This window comes from Bufo bufo, chromosome 4 (assembly GCF_905171765.1).
Source record: "Bufo bufo chromosome 4, aBufBuf1.1, whole genome shotgun sequence".
Taxonomy (NCBI): domain Eukaryota; kingdom Metazoa; phylum Chordata; class Amphibia; order Anura; family Bufonidae; genus Bufo; species Bufo bufo.
The window spans coordinates 602,735,039-602,757,855 of NC_053392.1; the positions used below are offsets into that span (position 1 = coordinate 602,735,039).

The following is a 22,817-nucleotide window of genomic DNA, read 5'->3' on the forward strand; positions in this document are numbered from 1 at the left end:
CTGTTTATGGTGCAAGAGTATGAGGGTAATAGTGATGTGGAGTTGGAAGAAAAAGGCAGGTTTAAATCCAGTGATAAACTTTACTTTAACCAGGTTCTTGGTAACAGTTTACATCCAGCAATAAAACAGTCTCTGATACACATGCAGGTAGATGTGATAAATCCTAGTAACAGGCTGAGCTGATGATACTGTGTCAGGCTAGGGTGATAAGTTATGTACTCACTGAGGAAACAGCTCTTGACCTTGCTTCAGTCTTAGTTGAGGTAGTCCCAATCCTGAGCTTCTACACAAGTCATATGATAGAATCCTTATCTGTCTTCAGAATAACAGTGAGGCTGCCTGAAGCTATTAAGTCCTTAACCAAATTACAACAATGGCTTTGTCCTTCCTTTGGCTTGATCAACTAAATATTAGAAATCCACTTGTTGCTCCTGAAGAATAAAGGTAGACTTCCCTCCGCCTGTCTTTCTGGCTTGAATCCTAAGGTCTATGATGGCTTCTCTGGGCTGTGAATCTCCAGAGAGCTGGGAGGAGAGGGAACCTCTCCTTCCCACTGTAGCTTCTCACTCCATCTCATCTTGAGAGCTCCCACAATCTCCACTAACTAGGCCTGAACTACACTATTTATACTGTGGTGCTACCGCCATCCAGTGGTGGATGTATGTAGTGCACCTCACAGCCTGGTAAATAGGAATAACACAGGATGATGCAATACAGCATGATATACAGATGATAACAAAAAGCTTTTGCAGTTCCCACATAAGCTAGTGGGACGCTGCATGCTGAAGTAGTACTCCAAATTGTGCCTGGACAAGGTGGAGGATGAGGAAGCAGAGGAGGACATTGGTGCAGGACTCACAGCTTGAGGACGTGGAGGCGGCAGTACCATCACCTGGCCAAGCCTTTTTGGAGAAGTAATGATGGCTTGGGACTCTCCACCTTGGCTCATCACAAGCCATCAACTCTCTAAAAGCTGCAGAGTCCACCACATGGAAAGGGAGGGACTGTAGTACTAGCAACTTGGCCAAGAGCATGTTCAGCTTCTGCGCCATTGGATGAGTGAACGCATACTGTTGTCTTTTTGCAATCGCCTTAGTGATCAATTGCTGACAAAACGAGTGATGAGGAGTAGAAGGAGGAGGAGCAGGAGCATCATATGATGGAAGGAAGCACAGGTCCCTTCTGCTGAGGTGGTGTAGCCTAGTGTTGATCACGAATATTCGAATTTCGAATTTTTATCGCGAATATAGGTACTTGGAAAATTCGAGAATATTTCGAATATAGTGATATATATTCAAAATTTTAAATATTCGATTTTTTTTTAAATCAGTACACATGATCCCTCCCTGCTTCTAGCTTGTGGGCCAATGAGAAGGCTGCAGTATATTTGACTTTAGGAGTAGTGTTGTTTGCGAATTTTCGTAATGCGAATTTCTATTGCAAATTTTTCAACTTACTACTATTAGACAAAGAAGATTATAGCACTATATTAGCTAAATTGCTCTTTTTTTTTTGAATATTTGCTATATTCTAAAACAAGAATATATAGCAATATAGCGAATATTCGAAAAAAAAAAACGAATATAGAGCAATTTAGCTAATATAGTGCTATAATCCTCTTTGTCTAATAGTTGAAATTTTTTTCTCATCTGAAGTTCAGATTGGAAAAAAATTACAGCTATAAAAAAAAAAGATTATAGCACTATATTAGCTAAATTGGGCTATATTCGATTTTTTCGAATATTCGCTATATTGCTATATATTCTTGTTTTAGAATATTACGAATATTCGAAAAAACTAAGTTATAGCAATATAGCGAATATTCGGAAAAAAAAACGAATATAGAGAAATTTAGCTAATATAGTGCTATAATCTTTTTTTTTAAGTTGTAATTTTTTTCCAATCTGAACTTCAGATGAGAAAAAAATGACAACTATTAGACAAAGAAGATTATAGCACTATATTAGCTAAATTGCTATATATTCGTTTTTTTCCGAATATTCGCTATATTGCTATATATTCTTGTTTTAGAATATTACGAATATTCGAAAAAACAAAGTTATAGCAATATAGCGAATATTTGAAAAAAATTATGAATATAGAGCAATTTTATAGTTGTAGTTTAAAAATTAGCAATAAAAATTCGCATTACGAAAATTCGCATATTACACGATCATTACCTTGCCGATTTTCTGAGTAAAAAAATCGTAGAATATAACGAATATTCGAATTTGCGAATATTCGACAAATATTCTACAAAATATTCGCGAAATATTGCGAATTCGAATATGACCCCTGCCGCTCATCACTAGTGTAGCCTTGACTGCTGGAGAAGGTGTGTGGGCCACTAGGTGATGCAGCGGTTGCTTTGTCAAGCTGTACCACTACATTAGCTCCACGGTTTTCCCAGACAACTTTATGGTGACGCTGCGTGTATTGACGCAGGGCCCTGGCCATGCTTTATCTTCTGCCCACAGATTCTACAAATGGCCAGGCTGACGTCCTCCGGCAGCTTGATGAAAAATTTCCACACCACCAAGTAGGGCATTTTTCCCCCACCACTCCGTGCTGACTGCCGCTGCCTCTGTGAACCCGCACACCGCTAGTTCTTTCCAGAAAGGTAGGCTCCTGCATAGCGGACATTCTACACTGGGCATGTTTGGCTCCAGACCTCAGACTGCTGCCACCCTGCTGACTCACAGCCACGCTACCATCCTGCTGGCTCAGCCGTTGCCTCAGGCGCAAGTTGACACCCTCTTCTCCTGCTGATGATGCAGCACCCTCTTCACCTGGCTCCAACGTGCGATCAGCTACATCATCATCCACTACTATCTGCACGTCACCCTCACCAGTCTCAGGGCCATGTGTTTGACCGCTCGCAACACCAGCTCCCAGGCGACTCTCATCGTTGCTACTTACCCACCTACCGGAGGAAGCAGCGTATCTCTTTTCCACATCTTGGCTGGGCAGTAGCTGCTGACTGTCCTCTAGAAGCTCTCCCTTCGCTGAAAAGTGGAGCAGAGCCGACGGCATACAAAACAGAAGGAACAGAAAATGAAAGAGGTAGGTTCAGGACAGGTGAGGGCACAGAGCTTGTTCATGGGCCATGCCAACGAAGCTTGGTGTCAGTGGAATCCACAGACTCCTGGCTGGAGGTGTCTGATGTCACTTGAGATGAAGTAGAAGACAGAGTCAACCATTCAAAACACGACCGCTGGATGACACTGGCAGCTCTGGCCTCTCGCTGCGACTGCTGCTACCACCACCCCTTCTTCTGATACTACTTCTATCAGCAACAGAAACATTTTGGCCACTGCCTTTCCCTTAAAAGCCCCTGTCACCTGTCTGTCAGACATACTGTACTGTAACTGTAACTGTAAGGGTAACAGAGCAGTTGTGTCAGGCCGCAATTTCCCCCGCAAAACAAAGATGAATAGATGTACTTATACAGTCAGGTCCATAAATATTGGGACATCGACACAATTCTAACATTTTTGGCTCTATACACCACCACAATGGATTTGAAACGAACAAGATGTGCTTTAACTGCAGACTGTCAGCTTTAATTCGAGGGTATTTACATCCAAATCAGGTGAACGGTGTAGGATTTACAACAGTTTGCATATGTGCCTCCCACTTGTTAAGGGACCAGAAGTAATGGGACATAATAATAATCACAAATCAAACTTTCAATTTTTAATACTTGGTTGCAAATCCTTTGCAGTCAATTACAGCCTGAAGTCTGGAACGCATAGACATCACCAGACGCTGAGTTTCATCCCTGGTGGTGCTTTGCCAGGCCTTTACTGCAGCTGTCTTCAGTACCTGCTTGTTCTTGGGGCATTTTCCCTTCAGTTTTGTCTTCAGCAAGTGAAATGCAGCTCAATCGGATTCAGGTCCGGTGATTGACTTGGCCATTGCATAACATTCCACTTCTTTCCCTTAAAAAACTATTTGATTGCTTTTGCAGTATGCTTTGGGTCATTGTCCATCTGCACTGTGAAGCGCCGTCCAATGAGTTCTGAAGCATTTGGCTGAATATGAGCAAATGATATTGCCCGAAACACTTCAGAATTCATCCTGCTTCTTTTGTCAGCAGTCACGTCATCAATAAATACAAGAGAACCCGTTCCATTGGCAGCCATACATACCCACGCCATGACACTACCACCACCATGCTTCACTGATCAGGTGGTATGCTTAGGATCATGAGCAGTTCCTTTCCTTTTCCATACTCTTCTCTTCCCATCACTCTGGTACAAGTTGATCTTGGTCTCATTTGTCCATAGTATGTTGTTCCAGAACTGCAAATGCTTTTTTAGATGTCGTTGGACAAACTCTAATCTGGCCTTCCTGTTTTTGAGGCTAACCAATGGTTTACATCTTGTGGTGAACCCTCTGTATTCACTCTGGTGAAGTCTTTTCTTGATTGTTGACTTTGACACGCATACAACTACCTCGTGGAGAGTGTTCTTGATCTGGCCAACTGTTGTGAAGGGTGTTTTCTTCACCAGGGAAATAATTCTTCGGTCATCCACCACAGTTGTTTTACGTGGTCTTCTGGGTCTTTTTGGTGTTGCTGAGCTCACCGGTGCGTTCCTTCTTTTTAAGAATGTTCCAAATAGTTGTTTTGGCCACGCCTAATGTTTTCTCTATCTCTCTGATGGATTTCTTTTTTTTTTCAGCCTAATGATGGCTTGCTTCACTGATAGTGACAGCTCTTGGGATCTCATCTTGAGAGTTGACAGCAACAGATTTCAAATGGAAATAGCACACTTGAAATGAACTCTGGACCTTTTATCTGCTCATTGTAATTGGGATAATGAAGGAATAACACACACCTGGCCATGGAACAGCTTAGAAGCCAATTGTCCCATTACTTTTGGTCCCTTAACAAGTGGGAGGCACATATGCAATATGTTGTAATTCCTGCACCGTTCACCTGATTTGGATGTAAATACCCTCAAATTAAAGCTGACAGTCTGCAGTTAAAGCACATCTTGTTCGTTTCATTTGAAATCCATTGTGGTGGTGTATAGAGCCAAAAATGTTAGAATTGTGTCGATGTCCCAATATTTATGGACCTGACTGTATATGAGAACGTGATCACCCTAAAATGTGTAATATCAGGCCACAATTTCACCCTAGAATCAAGGATTCTAGCTCATACAGATGGTACTATATAAAGCAGTGTAATACCTTATAACGGAGTGCAAGACATTAGAAATATGTGACATTGTATAACGTCTCCGAAAATATTCCAGTTCTATCCACCAACAGTAACATTGTACCTAGTGCATGGCTTGAGAGGGCTAGGATGTGACGTCAGCAATTCTTCATTAATCCCTGTGCCATGCTTCAACCTCCTGGGATCGGTACTACTGTAGTGAACCAGTTTTTTTTTTTTTTAATGTTCCTTTAAGTAAACTTTTCTTTCCCCAATGGCATAACCCAGGCTCCTGCCTACTAGTTTCCTGGTTACATACATGTGACCAGGTACACACATGTGCAGCGAGCCCCTGTGGGACCCAGTGCAGAGGATGGGAGTGGTAGTGGCCCCCATGAAGTTTTGTGTCATGGTGTCCTACCTCAGGCTGTCGATCCCTCGGGTTCGGTGTATTCTTCTAGCTATGCCTGTCTTGAACTTCTAGGGTGGTTTCTTAATGTGTTTCCCCTCACCTTGCAGTGGAGTCGGTATAGCTTGATTGCTTGATTACTTTGATGTTCGTAATACAGAATAGTTTACTAAACTTCTGTAGCCTGGTACCTTTCAGTCTCCCTGGAGCATTTCTCCTCCTAGAGGAGCAGACTCTGTGGTCCTCATGTTATGGAGGAGCAGGAGCTGGATCGAATGCTCCCTCACTCCTCACTCTCCTGTCTCCAACACATTCTAACTAGCTCAGCCTCTCCCTTCGGAGAATATCAAACCAGCCCCCTCTTACCAAGAGGGGAGGAACGTGATGGTAAGTCCCATTCTTGTTGCCAAACACTGCCAACCGTATTCCATCTGCTCGTGAACAAAGTGTAAAGCATGAACATTACAAAAGTATTACATTACAAAATAGTAGTACCCTTAGGTCTGCTGTGCTACATGTGCCCATACGACTTTCCACCAATAGTGAACTCATTAGCTGTGATGTGTAAATGTGCAGAGGCCAGGTAAGGGTGGATAATATTCTGTATTTGTTGTGACGCCAATTGCAGCGTGCGCAGGGTACTATCCCAGGGCTCTTCCAAGGTGTTATAACGCATGTCCCAGGTTAGGAATGCCAGAGTGGTGTAATGGCCTATAATGTCTCTGTAGTTTTGTGGTAATTGTGTCACGGTGTGTCCCACCTGGTACGGCCGGACTCCAGGCTCACTTGCAATAAATTTGAGTGTAGTGATAGTAGGAATAATAGAGGAACTTTGCAGAATAAATAATGTCCAGACCTTTAGATGAAGTTCAAATGTTGCTTTACTTAAAATAACTTGCATCCAAACAGTATACAGCTTTGGTCTCTTGGTCCCAGCAGGTTTTTGCAAGGATTGGCAGGAGTGAGTACTTCTGCTTTAAATGTAGAGCTTGCAGGATAAACGTCTGCTTGGTAGCTCTGTAGCTGTGGCAGGGTTAACTTCTGCACTTATCTGCAACTTATGCTGTGTGGGGACAGACTAGCTGAGGAGGCTTCTCCTAGGACTCTGGACTTCTCTCACAGATGGATTCTCAGGGGATGCTTTCTTCCTGGAACTCTAGAGTTTGGCAGTAGTTTCTGCTCTCTTCATCCAGCAGAGCTGAAGGTGCTCAGACTGGGTGTATGGCCACGTCTCTTATGGAGACGTCCCCCTACTTTCTTCCCTAAGGAGGGAGTACCACTCAAAACCCTCCTTTCCCCAAAAGGGGGTAAACTACATCTGGCTCTAACTGTTTTTTCCCTCCCTTGCTGAAGGAAGAAGGACTAGCCCACCTCTCTCCAGAAGGGGGGCTGAATAGAACAAGAATGCTCCACTCTGAAGTGCCATAACATTAAGACTATCTCTCCCAATGATGCTGCCACCTGCGGGTACACCAGGCTAATTACATGAACCATTACATTTAACATAGTTTTATATGCACATTTCTGGAGGACATAAGCAAAATCACATCTGATGACAGTATAAAGGCTCTTAGAAGATAGTAGCAGGGTAGAGGCGTGTAGTAACACAACTCTGGGGTGTTACAAATGTGTTTGGCAATTATTATAAAATATTTTAGGTAAATGACAAAAATAATTAATAAAGGTGTTTAATTTTGCAGGAAATAAACAAGAAACCAATGTTTATTGTAGGAGGGGCGGATCGTGAAGATATCCGACAGGGGAAATTAGGTAAGTGGAGCTGGATTCAATGAAATATGAGAAGATGTATTTAAAGGGATTCTGTAGCCTCTTTTTACCCTATTGAGATGCGGACATGCACGGCTAGATCGCCGCTAGCATGTCCGCAATATACCTGTCCCATAGCTCTGTGTGGTTTTATTGAGTGTAAAAAATTATTTTATATATATGTAAATGAGCCTGGTAAGGAGCCCAGGGGGTTGTCCTAACCGTTCTGGAGCCCAGCCACGCCCCCCTGTGATGGAGCCCAGCACCGCCTGTATCCAGGAATCTCCTCCATGCTCACAAAGTCAGATCGCTGCAAGCTCGCGATGCGCGAGCTCGCGCATGCGCATTGCCAGCATAGTGTTCCTTCCCTGTGCTGGCATCAGCCTCAGGGAAGGAACTGCGCATGTGCGAGATTACGGCGATCTGACTTTGTGAGCAAGCAGGAGATTCGTGGATACAGGCGGTGCTGGGCTCCATCACAGGGGGGCATGGCTGGGCTCCAGAACGGTTAGTACAGCCCCCTGGGCTCCAGAACGGTTAGTACAGCCCCCTGGGCTCCTTACCAGGCTGATTTACATATATATATAAAATCATTTTTTACACTTAATAAAACCACACAGAGCTATGGGACAGGTATATTGCGGACATGCTAGCGGCGATCTAGCCGTGCATGTCCGCATCTCTATAGGGTAAAAAGAGGGGACAGAATCCCTTTAATGTAGACATATATGACAACGCTATACACTATGGGGCTCATTTATGAAGCCAGGTACGTCTGGTTTTTCATCTAAAAAGTCGCAAAGTACGTATGTTCGACTTTTTGTGACTTTTGGGTCTCTTCGCCGATTCCTAGGTGAAAATGTCAGATTAGACCAGGATTATGGCTCATTTATGTTTTGCAACTTTTCTACATTTTGTAAAAAAGTTGTATCTCATGGCAGCTCCTAACCAAGCGTAATTTATACACCTTATCTAAAACACAGCTTCCTTGGCTGTGTGGCCACAATGCAAGCTTGTAAAGCCTCATTCACACGTTCTTATCCGTGCTTAAATCCGTGATGCCTCCGTGAAGATGTCCGTGATGGATCCGTGTTGGGTCCGTGTGTCTGTCATCCATGTTTCACTGACACTGAACAGCTGAAAAATACATGTCAAAGCATCTCTTCCTAGCGGTCAATGAAGCACAGATGGCCTCCGTGGTTTTCACGGACCCATAGACTATATTGGGCGTGATGAATCCGTGAACATGAACAAAATAGAGCATGCATCCGTGCCAAAACAACTGACCTACTGTACATACTGTGCTAAAACAACTGACCTACTGTACATACTGTGCTAAAACAACTGACCTACTGTACATATTGTGCTAAAACACTGATGTGTGAATGCACACATTAAAATGAATGGGGACGTGTGCTGTCCGCGGAGAACACGTCCATGGAACACTGACGTGTGAATGAGGCTTAAGGTGCCAATACATTTATCACAATATCCAAACAAACAAATCATAGATGTTATGTATGTCCAAGTGCTGTATATAAACCCCTTGAATACTGGAGTTTTTTTCGTTTTCATTTTTCTTCCCTGCTTTCACGGAGCCATAACTTTATTATTTTTCTGTTTTCGTAGCCGTGTGAGGGCTTGTTTTTTTGTTTGACAAATTCCAAATGGGGTGGGTTTTACGGGTTTTTTCCCTACGCCGTACCCTATTTGGCAAAACTGGCCTGTGCCCTTTTTTTTTCTCTGAAACAGTACGATTACAAAGATACCACATTTGTATAGGTTTTTTTTGTGTTTTAATACTGGAAAAAAAAAAAATTTTAAGAAAAATAAATGTATCTTTTTTTTACATCGCCATTTTCTGACCCCTATAACTTTTTAATAGTCATGTCTACGGGAAGATCTGTATAGTTTTGCGGGAAGATCTGTAGTTTTTATTGATGCCATTTTGGAGTGTATGTGACTTATTGATCAAATTTGATTCAATTTTTTGGAGTAAGTAAAGTGATGAAAAAATTGTGAATCAACCATTTTGATTTGCCGTATGGGATAAATATTTTTATATTTTATTAGCTTACCGCAGCAGCCCACTCCATGCAATTTGGGGTGCATAAAGCCGTACATGTACAGCATTACGCGTTAAAGCGTTAACTGATAAATATGCCCCTATATATACAGCTGAGGCTCTGTATACAGGACTTTGTCGCTCCCCTGTCTATGAGAGGAACTGGACTCCACTCCTAAAGGCTGCATTAGTCGATGGACACTGGCTCCCATTCACTGCAATTGCCATAAAGCACACACACCTTGTGGCGCCAACAAATGAGGAAGCGGGTGCCTCCAATTAGTGTTAAGCGAACTTCTGTTTTAAGTTCGGCGTCTAAAGTTCGGCTTCCGGTTAGCGGAGAATCCCGATATGGATTCCGAATTCCGTTGTAGTCCGTGGTAGCGGAATCAATAATCGGCCATTATTGATTCCGCTACCACGGACCACAACGGAATTCGGAATCCATATCGGGATTCTTCGCTAACCGGAAGTCGAACTTTAGACGCCGAACTTAAAACAGAAGTTCGCTCAACACTACCTCCACTATGAAATATAAATTTTTTATAAAAAAAGCTAAAACATTTTAAAAAAGGAACAAATTCATTATTTCTCTTCTACACATCTACGTCAAATTAATAGAAACTAAATGAAGTACATGGTACATTCCCTTTAACTCTTTACACAGGTAACTGCTGGGTCCTCGCCTCCATCGCATGTCTCACAACGAATCAGAATTGCCTCTTCCACGTGGTTCCACGAGAACAATCCTTTGACAAGGACTATGCCGGGATTTTTCATTTCTGGGTAAATTCCTTTGTGTAAATTTAAGGCTTCTGGGCTACAATGCTTAGTCTTTACCAGTGCCCCCAGCTTTGACAATGGCATCTGAGGGGGTTAAATGTTTGCAATTGACGTTATGACCGATTACAGACATTAGCCTCAGACCTCTGCTGTTTGAAAAAGCAGAAACCCCGGAGGCTGTACTCAAGAGTGGGGGCGCCATATTTGAAGTGCCGGCTTCAGACATACATGTACAGCACTGATCATCAAGCAGTTAGAAAACCCACAACATTCATAGCTTCATAGAATGGTGGCGGCTGCATCCTCTACTGCAGAGGTGCCGAAAACTTTCAGTGCAGCCGCGGATACAAGAGATTCTTCTGCTTGCCTCTGTGCCTATGCTGAATGCAATCAGTGGAGTATACAACTCTGCTTCTGGGGTTCTTCTGCCTGAGGACGGTTGAGCTGCCCTTGGTGTTGAATGTTTTGAGGTGCAAGACACAGTCCTGGGTCATGACACCAACACTTTACAGTGTAGTGATGCAAGAAGCAATGAGAAGACAGTGGTGCAGCAGAACAGTTTTTTACTGAAGGATTCAAATGCAAACAGATCAGGACAGTTCTTTCGCATGCAATGGATTGGCTGATGTTCACAAATGCACTTTTCCCAAGTTCCTTACATATAACACAGCTGTACAGGTAGTTAATAGGCCAAAATGTCTCTATAAAGTAGCCTTTCTTAGGGCTCATGCACATGAGCATATGTGCCCCGTGCCTGTATTTTGGACCACAAACAGCAGGACAATATCTTGTGAATCACAGACCCATACAAGTAAATGGGTACGCATCTGCACACGGATGGTGCCCATGCATTGCGGGCCTCATGGGGCACACATGCTCCTGTGCTTAAGCCCTTACTTTGCTCTTCCTTAGCTGACTCATACTTAAGCATCCAGGCATGGGATGTACACTTTACTTTAGTCAATGCAATGCAACCAACAGGGTGGTTCCCCCTAACAGTAGGCAAACTCTCTGCACCTTTTTTGAATAGGTTGCTAATCTATTCTTCTACTGTGGGATGTGGGCAACATACTCACACAGATGGCCAATCCGCAGTGTGTGTCCAGGCACTGGAGAATAATACTGGGCACAGAGCAATGTAGACTTCTCCAATGGCTGTGGCTCTACATTCCATCTCTTTATCTGGCCTGCTTTTTGTAGGTGTTCTGGCCTGTCCTGGCTGGGACATAAATCCAGGATGAGCTAAGGCCGACTTTCCACTTCAGTTATTTGGTCAGTTAATTCCATAGTTATTGTGAGCCAGAACAGGTGCAAATCTTTTCATTATGCCTTATTTCTGTGTAGGCTTCACTACTGGTTTTGATTCACGATAACTGACCAAATAACTGAAGTGTGAACTTGGCCTAAGATGTCATCTCCCCATTTTTTAACCTGTTCTGGTTACTGGTTAGACTTACACTGCACTTAACTAGAATGTCCTAACTCCTCCTCTCTTTATGAAGAGGATGACACCAGCCCCATCTAGTGGTGGCTGGGAATATGGCCTATCAGTACCTTATGCAAATAGAAGCTATATAGATATTAAAGCAAACACATTTTTAACCATTTTTGGGCACCTTGCAGTTTACCCCTACTCTGTAGTAGCCCACTGCACATGCATTACCCATACACACCAAGGGGTTCACCATGTAGGCTAAGGTAAGACCTGAAATGTTTCAGTGCTTCTTATGCCATTAGATGTCAATGCACAGCATTTCTACAAAGACAACCACTATCCACATGATCATTGAGGACAAAGGAACATCACTGAGCAGTCCCTGGACCGGGGACCCTGTAATACGAAATTTGTCTGACTGGTCACAGCTGTTTGCAAAGTGCTGGAAGCCAACTGTTGCATTGGCTTCTGTATGAAAAAATGGTCTCTGATAAGACAACCCCATGGAGAAGAAAAAAATTGGACCAACAAGTAACCCCCCTGTTCTGGCTTCTTGCAGATTTGGCAGTATGGAGAATGGGTGGATGTGGTTGTCGATGACAAGCTGCCTACCAAGAATGATAAGCTCCTCTTTGTAAAGGCCGAAACATCTAATGAGTTCTGGAGTACCCTTCTGGAAAAAGCTTATGCTAAGTAAGTGCACTAAACACGAATGTCATATTTTAAGAAAAAAAAACTTGAGAAAACATGCAGCTGATGTTTCAAAATTTAGAGATGGTTCAGAATGTAAAAAGAAAATGGTCCCACGGCTGCAGCATGGTGGTTTCCGTCAGGTTGACTAAGTATTATTTTGGTCTCTGGTGCTGCCTCAGAAAGACAGCAGGAAAGATCTGCCCCAGGTGCTATTACCAAGGTTCAGTGAGTCCTATAAGACCTCTTTCACAAGAGCGATACAGACTGTGTCAGGATCTGTTCAAGGAAAAACTGAAGATTTTGCACTCAAGTTCAGTCCATTTGTGCAGCGATTTTTCCTTTATGCAAAGATGATGTGTGAAAAACGCTACACAGACAGTATTGAATCGAGATGGAAAACATGTGAAATTAGCCGAAGGTTTTTTTCACACAAGCTAGTTTCCCCTCTGGATGCCATGTGTGTAGTGAACGCATAGCATCCGGACTGAATCCTGACCCATATGAGAAAGGTTTAATGGCACACTATAATGGACTTGAGGATGCTTGAGATTGCACTCCGAGGGATAATTTGCAAGTCTGTATGTGATTTGACAATATTCCAGCAGAATAAATATTACAGATACGGAAAAGCGATAATAGAATAATAAAGAATCAATTTTAGAATATTGTTACACATTGTTGGACATAGAAGGGGCCGGCGTACAAGATTAAACTAATGACCAGAACATTAATAATGCTCTACAGGTCTAACGGTACCAGCCACCCCAATCTTCTTTCATCCTGTCCAGTGTGACATCCACATTTTGTTTGAACTCGTTCCTGGTACTAACCCTAGTGCCTCTCCTTGGTTACTATCTGTGAGGTGGACATAATTCCTTTGATCCTCTATTCCGTTATTCATGGGTACCGACACAACCAGATCTCCACATAACCACACTCATCATCAAGTGCCTCGGAAGCAATAGCAGCCTATACTGTATCTATATTGATTCTCCTGCCCTAAGCAATTGTTAGTCTCATCTTATACACCATTGTGTCCCTCCTCCTTGTCCAATCTAGGTGACCTTGTATGCACACACCATTCATGGAAAATACATCATGAATGTTTCCTTTTCTTGTTTTGTACGCTACCTTTGGTCTTGTTGCGCATCAAGAATATTATCTTAATTAGTTTGATCTTGTACACATCTTCTACGCCCAGCGGTAACAATATTCAAAAATGGATTGATTTAATATTGTAGGGGATCAGCTCTCTTTCGGGGGTCATTCTCACAGATATCTTCAGGACACCAAGCAGGGCCGGTGCAAGGATTTTTGCCGCCCTAGGCAAGATAAAAATTGCCCCCCCCCCTTATCAGATGATCTGCCCATATCATGACATCCCATATGTTCCACCCCTTTCTCAGCATTTAAATTGAAAGAACTGCTATGTTTGTAGCTGTCTCCCTGACAGCCGCTAGAGGTGCTTCCGCGATTCTCACTGGGAAAATTACAGTGGGAAGAAGCGGAACATAGTTTTGAATGCTTGCGCATGCGCATTCGCAGCAGAGAGGAGGATCGGGGAGAAGAGTTCCCAGTGCCGGCGCTGGTGAAAGGTAAGTGGGAGGGGAACACGAGGGTGCCCCACTCCTAACAACTATATAGTGCCAGGAAAATTAGTTTGTTTTCCTGGCACTATAGTGCTCCTTTACCACCAGTACCGCACAGTGTCTGTTCTCTGCAGGAACAGGCTATAGACACCAGTACCACTACATTAAACTGTACTGGTTCTGGGACTATAGTGTCCATGTGAGGTAAATTAGTTTCCAACGTAGTATTAATAACTAAGCAATTAAATAATAAACATATTGCATTGTCTACTTACCACCAGGACAATAAGATGATCTGGTCTCTGGCTGCAGTCTGGCTCTTGGTCTGGCTCTGGGGACTCCCTTGTCACTCTCATTCCCCCCCCCCCCCCCACTCCCTTGTCACTCTCATTCCCCCCCTCCCTTGTCACTCTCATTCCCCCCCTCCCTTGTCACTCTCATTCCCCCCCCCCTCCCTTGTCACTCTCATTCCCCCCCTCCCTTGTCACTCTCATTCCCCCCTCCCTTGTCACTCTCATTCCCCCCTCCCTTGTCACTCTCATTCCCCCCCCCTCCCTTGTCACTCTCATTACCCCCCCTTGTCACTCTCATTCCCCCCCTCCCTTGTCACTCTCATTCCCCCCCTCCCTTGTCACTCTCATTCCCCCCCTCCCTTGTCACTCTCATTTCCCCCCTCCCTTGTCACTCTCATTTCCCCCCTCCCTTGTCACTCTCATTTCCCCCCTCCTTGTCACTCTCATTTCCCCCCTCCTTGTCACTCATTCCCCCCTTACCTTGTCACTCTCATTCCCCCCTCCCTTGTCACTCTCATTCCCTCCCTCCCTTGTCACTCTCATTCCTCCTCTTGTCACTCATTCCCCCCCTTGTCACTCATTCCCCTCCATTGTCACTCTCATTCCCCCCCTCCATTGTCACTCTCATTCCCCCCCTCCATTGTCACTCTCATTCCCCCCCTCCTTGTCACTCATTCCCCCCTTCCCTTGTCACTCTCATTCCCCCCACTCCCTTGTCACTCTCATTCCCCCCCCACTCCCTTGTCACTCTCATTTCCCCCCTCCCTTGTCACTCTTATTTCCCCCCTCCCTTGTCACTCTCTTCTTCCCCTCCCTCCCTTGTCACTCTCTTCTCCCCCTCCCTCCCTTGTCACTCTCTTCTCTCCCATCCCTCGTCACTCTCTTCTCCCCCCTCCCTCATCACTCTCTTCTCCCCCCCTCCCTCGTCACTCTCTTATCCCCCCCTCCCTCGTCACTCTCTTATCCCTCCCTCCCTCGTCACTCTCTTATCCCCCCCCCCTCCCTCGTCACTCTCTTCTCCCCCCCTCCCTCATCACTCTCTTCTCACCCCCTCCCTCGTCACTCTCTTCTCACCCCCTCCCTCGTCACTCTCTTCTCCCCCCCCTCGTCACTATTTTCTTCCCCCTCCCTCATCACTCTCTTCTCCCCCCTCCCTCGTCACTCTCTCCTCCCCCCTCCCTCCTTCGTCACTCTCTTCTCCCCCCTCCCTTGTCACTCTCTTCTCCCCCCCTCCCTTGTCACTCTCTTCTCCCCCCCCTCCCTTGTCACTCTCATTCCCCCCCTTGTCACTCTCATTCCCCCCTCCCTTGTCACTCTCATTTCCCCCCTCCTTGTCACTCTCATTCCCCCCTCCCTTGTCACTCATTCCCCCCCTCCCTTGTCATTAATTCCCCCCTCCCTTGTCACTCTCATTCCCCCCTCCCTTGTCACTCATTCCCCCCCTCCCTTGTCACTCATTCCCCCCTCCCTTGTCACTCATTCCCCCCTCCCTTGTCACTCATTCCCCCCTCCCTTGTCACTCATTCCCCCCTCCCTTGTCACTCTCATTCCCCCTCCCTTGTCACTCATTCCCCCCTCCCTTGTCACTCTCATTTCCCCCCTCCCTTGTCACTCTCATTTCCCCCCTCCTTGTCACTCATTCCCCCCTTACCTTGTCACTCTCATTCCCCCCTCCCTTGTCACTCTCATTCCCTCCCTCCCTTGTCACTCTCATTCCTCCCCTTGTCACTCATTCCCCCCCTTGTCACTCATTCCCCCCTCCATTGTCACTCTCATTCCCCCCCTCCCTTGTCACTCTCATTCCCCCCCCTCCATTGTCACTCTCATTCCCCCCCTCCCTTGTCACTCTCATTCCCCCCACTCCCTTGTCACTCTCATTCCCCCCCCACTCCCTTGTCACTCTCATTCCCCCCTCCCTTGTCACTCTCATTCCCCCCCTTCCCTTGTCACTCTCATTCCCCCCCTTCCCTTGTCACTCTCATTCCCCCCCTTCCCTTGTCACTCTCATTCCCCCACTCCCTTGTCACTCTCATTCCCCCCCCCACTCCCTTGTCACTCTCATTCCCCCCCTCCCTTGTCACTCTCATTCCCCCCCTCCCTTGTCACTCTCATTCCCCCCCTCCCTTGTCACTCTCATTCCCCCCCTCCCTTGTCACTCTCATTCCCCCCTCCCTTGTCACTCTCATTCCCCCCCTCCCTTGTCACTCTCATTCCCCCCCACTCCCTTGTCACTATCATCATTTCCCCCCCCCTTGTCACTCTCATTCCATTTCCCCCCCCACCTCTAGTGTAGCGTGGCCGAGCTCTGTTCGGTCCACGGTACAGGAGCTTTTGTTTCCTGTCCCCGGCCGGACTGAAAGGAAGTGCACACTAAGTGAGCACTTCCTGTCAGTCCGGCCGGGTACAGGAAACAAAAGCTCCTGTACCGTGGACCGAACAGAGCTCGGCCACGCTACATTAGAGGCGCTTCCCTCCTGTCAGTCCCTCTCTCTGGGCAGTGCGGCAGCCGCCCGGTGCGGGGGAGGGCCCACCGCCGTACTTTAAAAAAAAAAAACTTGCGGCAACGCTTTTTTTTTTAAAGCGCACAGGGCCGGCACCCCCTGCTAAATTGCGCCCTAGGCGGCTGCCTAGGTCGCCTTACAGGTGGCGCCGGCCCTGCACCAAGTTAAGATCCAAACACAGTGCTTTATTGCGGCACATCCGCATAAACATAAACAATAATACAAAATAATAAACACTCGCCCGGCTGGGCTCTAATTAAACAAACAGATCCCTGACTCACCTAAGTCCCTGTTCACACCCTGTGAACACATGCGGCTTTCTGAGCCAATGTCCCACAGCCTCCTGTCTGTACAGAGCACAGTACGCCCACTGTCTCCAGTCCAGTGTCTCTTGGGGAATCGTGGTCTCTCAGCCCTCCTGGCTTGGACCACACTGACAGAGCCTCCAGGCCTCTGTCCACAGGTAACACACTCCCCTCTTTCTGACACCCTGGGAGGTGCTTTATTTCAGACAGATTTTTTCCAGCTGGTCTCGCCTGTGGTGGAATAGGGGTGTGGACCGAACTATCCACCCCTTCCTTGCCTCTACCCTGCGTGAGACCTGTCACTCTCTCACAATATTCTATTATCCCTTCCAGTAACCGATGTCGGCCTGCACCCGAAAACATTTGTGCTGCTGGAATATTGTCAAATAAATCATGTATAAATTAGCAAATTATCCCTGGGAGTCTCTATTCTAACATGAATCCTGACCGATTTATTTCAGTGGGTCTGTGCACATGAGCACTCTTTTTTACTCATGATGTAATGCCATGCTCTGCCAGTCTAGGAGTCAAGAAGGACAAAAATAGTATTTTGGCGCCAAGCAGTTGTTGGGTATTTCCTGTTAGTCTGGATAGGTCTGAACATCAATCATGTACATCACCGTGCTCTTATGAGTGACATTGTTGAGAAACATTTACCGTACAGTATTTTTCACTTTAAAAGTCGCACCTAGGTTTTAGAGGTGGGAAAATCAGAAACAAAATATTTTTTATCAGACCTCAGATCGGACCCCCAATTTTCATCCAAATTTGCATTTGTATATTGGCACTTGTGGGTACACTGTAAGGTTCAAATTTGAACTTTATCTGGCTTAGTGATGGGATAGGTGATGGGTGTCTGAGCTGTAGTCCCTCACCTTGCAGCAGTGCCTGAAACACAGTATTTTGCTGATCTCTCTGTCTTCCTGTCTCACAAGTGCTTTCTTGAAGCTATATAGTGTTTCTCTGGAGAATCAAATGTTGTTCCCAGGAAGAGTAGCTCTGGAGTGTACTTCCTCTTCTCACTCTTACTAGACAGAATCGACTGCTCATGACAGGAAGCAGGACCAGCCCACCCCTACGAAGAGGGGAGGAACAGGGTGGTAAGCTTTGTCCCCCACACCTCTTTTGGCTGGTACATATGGCCAAAACATGAAATACATAACATAACCATAGAAAACAATAAAACAATTGCAGATACCACCAGGTCTGGAGTATTGCAAATCTGCATCAGACCTCAAATCAGAACCCTATCTGTATCAGACCTCAGATCAGAACCCTATCTGTATCAGACCTCAGATCAGAACCCTATCTGTATCAGACCTCAGATCAGAACCCTATCTGTATCAGACCTCAGATCAGAACCCTATCTGTATCAGACCTCAGATCAGAACCCTATCTGTATCAGACCTCAGATCAGAACCCTATCTGTATCAGACCTCAGATCAGAACCCTATCTGTATCAGACCTCAGATCAGAACCCTATCTGTATCAGACCTCAGATCAGAACCCTATCTGTATCAGACCTCAGATCAGAACCCTATCTGTATCAGACCTCAGATCAGAACCCTATCTGTATCAGACCTCAGATCAGACCCCTATCTGTATCAGACCACAGATCAGACCCCTATCTGTATCAGACCTCAGATCAGACCCCTATCTGTATCAGACCTCAGATCAGAGCCCGAATCTGTATCAGACATCAGATTAGATCACCCCCAATCAGACCCCCAATTCTAATCAGGCCTAAGATCAGACATAAAATAGATAGAACAACTTACCTCTCCTGCCCTAGCAGCTCTACAGTCACCGATCCCTGCATATTCGACATGCTAATGAGCAATGGAAGCGCTCACTAGTATTCACTGTATAAGACGCACTGCCATTTTTCCCCTACTTATAAGCAAAAAATATGGTAAAGTAATTTGTCTTATAAAAAGCATATTTTCACCAGTGTGTCATCTTCTCCTGTCTATTAGTTTGTTTGGGGCAGTTGATCCATTACTATGGGTCAGTCGATCACTGATGCAGGCCAAACCTATTAGGTGCTGTCACATGTTCAGGTTTTTTCATGCAGTTTTTGAAGACAAAACCAGGAGTAGATTGAAAAAAGTTGAGAAGTCGTATCTGATTTTAATAATTTCTATCCTTTTATGATCCACATTTGATTTTGGCTTCAAAAACTGCAGCATATTACCTCATATAAACAGATATCTGCTACCAATAATAATTACACACCTCATGCACACGGCCATATGCATTTTGCTGTCCACAAAATATGAATCTGGTCCGTGTTTCATCCACATTTTTTGTGGACCTAATGACTTCAATAGGTCCGCAGTTCATATTTTGCAGACAAATATAGGACATGTTCTATCTCTTTGTGGAATGGACATACAGATGCAGAAATCAAGTGGATTATCCGTGTGCTTTCCAGATCCCTAAGTCAGTTCTCCAAAAAGATAGAACGTCCACAAAATTCGAACCACGGACCCATTGAAGTCAATAGGGCACATTTACTAAAGTGTTTGTGCCTGTTTTTAGTCTAAAAAATCCTATTTTAGATAGTCTTATTTTTTTAGTTGCCTTTACTACTGAAATTTCGCCTGTTTTTGAGGCTTTCGCCTATTTAGATTTTTTAGGCTAATTCAGAAAAGCAACTTTCTTACTACCTAGTTATGTAGTTGCGTTTTTTTTGTGCCTGTTTTTGTGACAAATTCAATCTAATTTCTACTCTACCCCTGGGCTAGCATACTTTTCTTTGTCTGTATTCAGTGGTGAATTGCAACTATTGTCGTAGAAACAGTCTCACTTTCGGGGAGATGTGCGACCTTTTTCTGCATAGCTGCGACTTTTTCATACACAAATAAATTAGACCAGTTAAAGTGAATATGAACTGATCTAACTGAAAAACAACCACCAGGGGTCAGGCTAATAACAATACGCCAAGTCTAATTCATCAACTGCTCTGCGACTTTTATTAAATACTTTTACCTTTTTAATTTTATGGCCAAAAACATACGAGCTTGATAAGTGTGCTCAATGGGTTTGCAAATAAAATGTGACCGGCACACGATCTGCATCTGTATTTTGCTGATCCGCAATTCGCGGACTGGAGAATGGATATCGCCATGTGTATGAGGCCTTAATCTGTATGTACCCAAACAATTCACTGACCATTGTTCGTTCACATACAGTGCTGATGCCTGCTCCATGTAAATGGAGTTAAATAAGTGCTGATCAACTTGCTATATCATTGGTCGCCAATCATTATCGGTCCTAGAATAATCTCCTCACGGGGTCATGGAACTAGAGACAACTCTACACATCATATTTTGTGCATCTACAGTACTTCTTGTTTAAGCTTGAAAAGACGTATCAAAAGTTGCACCAGGGTGAACCTGGCCATGTGGGCCAATGTCTCATTTAACAGTGAAGAACACAGTAATAAATTACATTTACTCTCCACAGGATCAATGGATCATATGAAGCCCTTGTTGGAGGTCATGCCGAAGAATCACTGGTAGATTTTACTGGAGGGGTTAGTGAAAGATATGAAACAAAGTCTGTTCCAGAAGACATGTTCCACAGAGTCCAAAGAGCGCTAATGAAAAACTGTTTGATTGCAAGTTCCTCGGTAAGTTATTGAAAGTCTCAGGCCTTGATTTGTCGACACGTCGGTCTTGATAGGGTCCGCACCGCTGGAGGAGGTGATAGCCATACCTCCCAACTTTTTGGACGTGAAAGACCCATTTTTCCTGCTTATCTACACACTTCAATGGTTTTCTCTTACACTAGTGCACAAATTATTAGAATATAGAAATTTTTTCAATATAATGAAATATTATTCAAGGCTCTTGAATATCCAGTGGTGAAACGGGATCAATATTGTAGATGTATTAATGCAAATCTATACATCAGATCAAAAAGAGGGAAATTTATGGGGCAAAGAGGGACTTGGGTCAAAAATAGGGACTGTCACTCCAAAAGAGGGACACTTGGGAGGTCTAGTGATAGGGTCTGCACAGATCAGAGCTGCCATACATTTCAGTATCTGGTGTAAATAATGCTGAATGAGCTAGCCCATTCACACCCCACGTTCACTGTGCCCGCTTTTCAGGAAACTGGTGACGGTAGTGTAAAAATGCCAGAGGCGACAAAAAAAGTTGCAATGGTGTTTAAAAAGTAAAAAAAAAATATGGATTTAGGTAAGAATGGGAGCTATGGCCCTCTTTCCTCCCTATCTTGTTAAAGTCTCTCAGTAGAATCTATGGATGGCCACAGTAAGTTGACAATAATGGCTGTAGTGTCCACTGTGGGAATTAGGTTTTTAAAGACATGTCTGACTAGGATGTGTCTAAATAAAAGGTGGCTTAATGGTATCCCTCACTGCAGTAAAGTTTACCAAATTATGGTAGCAGATTACCAGGCTTAGTCATCCAGATTCTAAGGGGGTCATTTATGAAGCTGAAATACGCCTATATCAGGTGTAGGTTGCAGCGCAATGGTAAGTTGTGCTGCAATCTCCTACTTTTCCCCACTCACGCCAGGTCTAAAAAAGTGGGCCTGGCATGGGTGGGGAAGAGTGATGGACGAACATCTGCCAGGACGGTTCGCGAATGCGATCAAATGTTTCGCGAACCGCAAGTTCGCGGCGGGTCCCATTCATTTTAATGGCAGGCGAACCTGAAAAACCTTCAGCTCATATTTGCAGCCAAGAAATAATTACTAGAAGTGCACAAATAGTCCCACAACATGGACACTGACATACCAGATGTATTATTAGAATTTGCGATCTCCATTAAAAAATTTTTGCAATGCGAAATATCGGCAATATAATTTTCGCGTACGCGCATGCGCAAATGCACTATGCAGTACCGAAATGCACTATAAAGAAAGTATATTGGTATATAACACCCCGCTTCAATTAGTTTTTTTGGGGGGCGACTGTTATATCACACCAGTTATAATTAATTTTTTCCAATACTGTTTGTCACTGTGTGTAGCAGAGGAAACGCAGCAAAACCGCAAACAAATGCTGCAGTACCCAAATGCACTATATAGAAAGTATATTATTGGTATATAACACCCCGCTTCTGTCAGTTTTTTTGGGGGGCGACTGGTATATCGCACCAGTTATAATTATTTTTTCTAATTGCGTTTGTCCCTCTATCTAGCTGCAGTATCGCTCACCACTGCTGCACAATACAAATCCACTATAATATGCTTTCTATGTTAGAAAGAATATTATAAGTGTATCACACCCCTCTGTACTGCACACCTATGGATAGCACACCTATACCAGTCCTTAAAAGGAGTTTTGTGGACCTATTTGATAGCGTTTTTGCCCCTAACAGCCTGTCCCTGCTCCACACAGCAACCTCTCCCTACACTGACAAAAGACTGAATGTAAAATGGCGGCCAGATCAGGTCTATTTATAAGGTAGGGGGTGTGTCCATGGGCTGAAACGTCTCAATTGGCTGTCCTGTACCACCTGATGGATGTGTCATGGGTCAAAGTTCTTCACAATGTAAAAGAATATGGAGGACGCGAATATCTCCATATATTATCAGGGGGAGAAAACAGAACTGGATCGCACATCCACAATGCTATGCTTTGATCTAATTAAACTCTCTTCTCAGCGCCATTTTAAAGTGTCCAGCCCCCCATACTGCATGCTGTACCAGAGGCATTAGTGTACATTTTGATCAAAAGGCATAAGCCCACTCACCACGCCAAGGTCACCTCTTTGAGTGGGACCTACTCTGACAAAAAGGCGCAGCGCAATGCGGTGACAAAGCGGCGCTGCCCT

General features: G+C 44.6%; 1 protein-coding gene across 1 annotated transcript in view; it reads left to right on the plus strand.

The window, feature by feature from the left end:
- LOC120999594 (calpain-8-like) overlaps positions 1-22,817 on the plus strand; it is a 105,925-nt gene that overhangs the window by 12,439 nt on the left and 70,669 nt on the right. The window contains exons 2-5 of the mRNA XM_040430551.1: positions 7,277-7,346; positions 10,076-10,194; positions 12,186-12,319; positions 20,476-20,641. Coding sequence (XP_040286485.1) covers positions 7,277-7,346; positions 10,076-10,194; positions 12,186-12,319; positions 20,476-20,641 — 489 coding nt within the window. The remainder of the gene's footprint in view (positions 1-7,276; positions 7,347-10,075; positions 10,195-12,185; positions 12,320-20,475; positions 20,642-22,817) is intronic.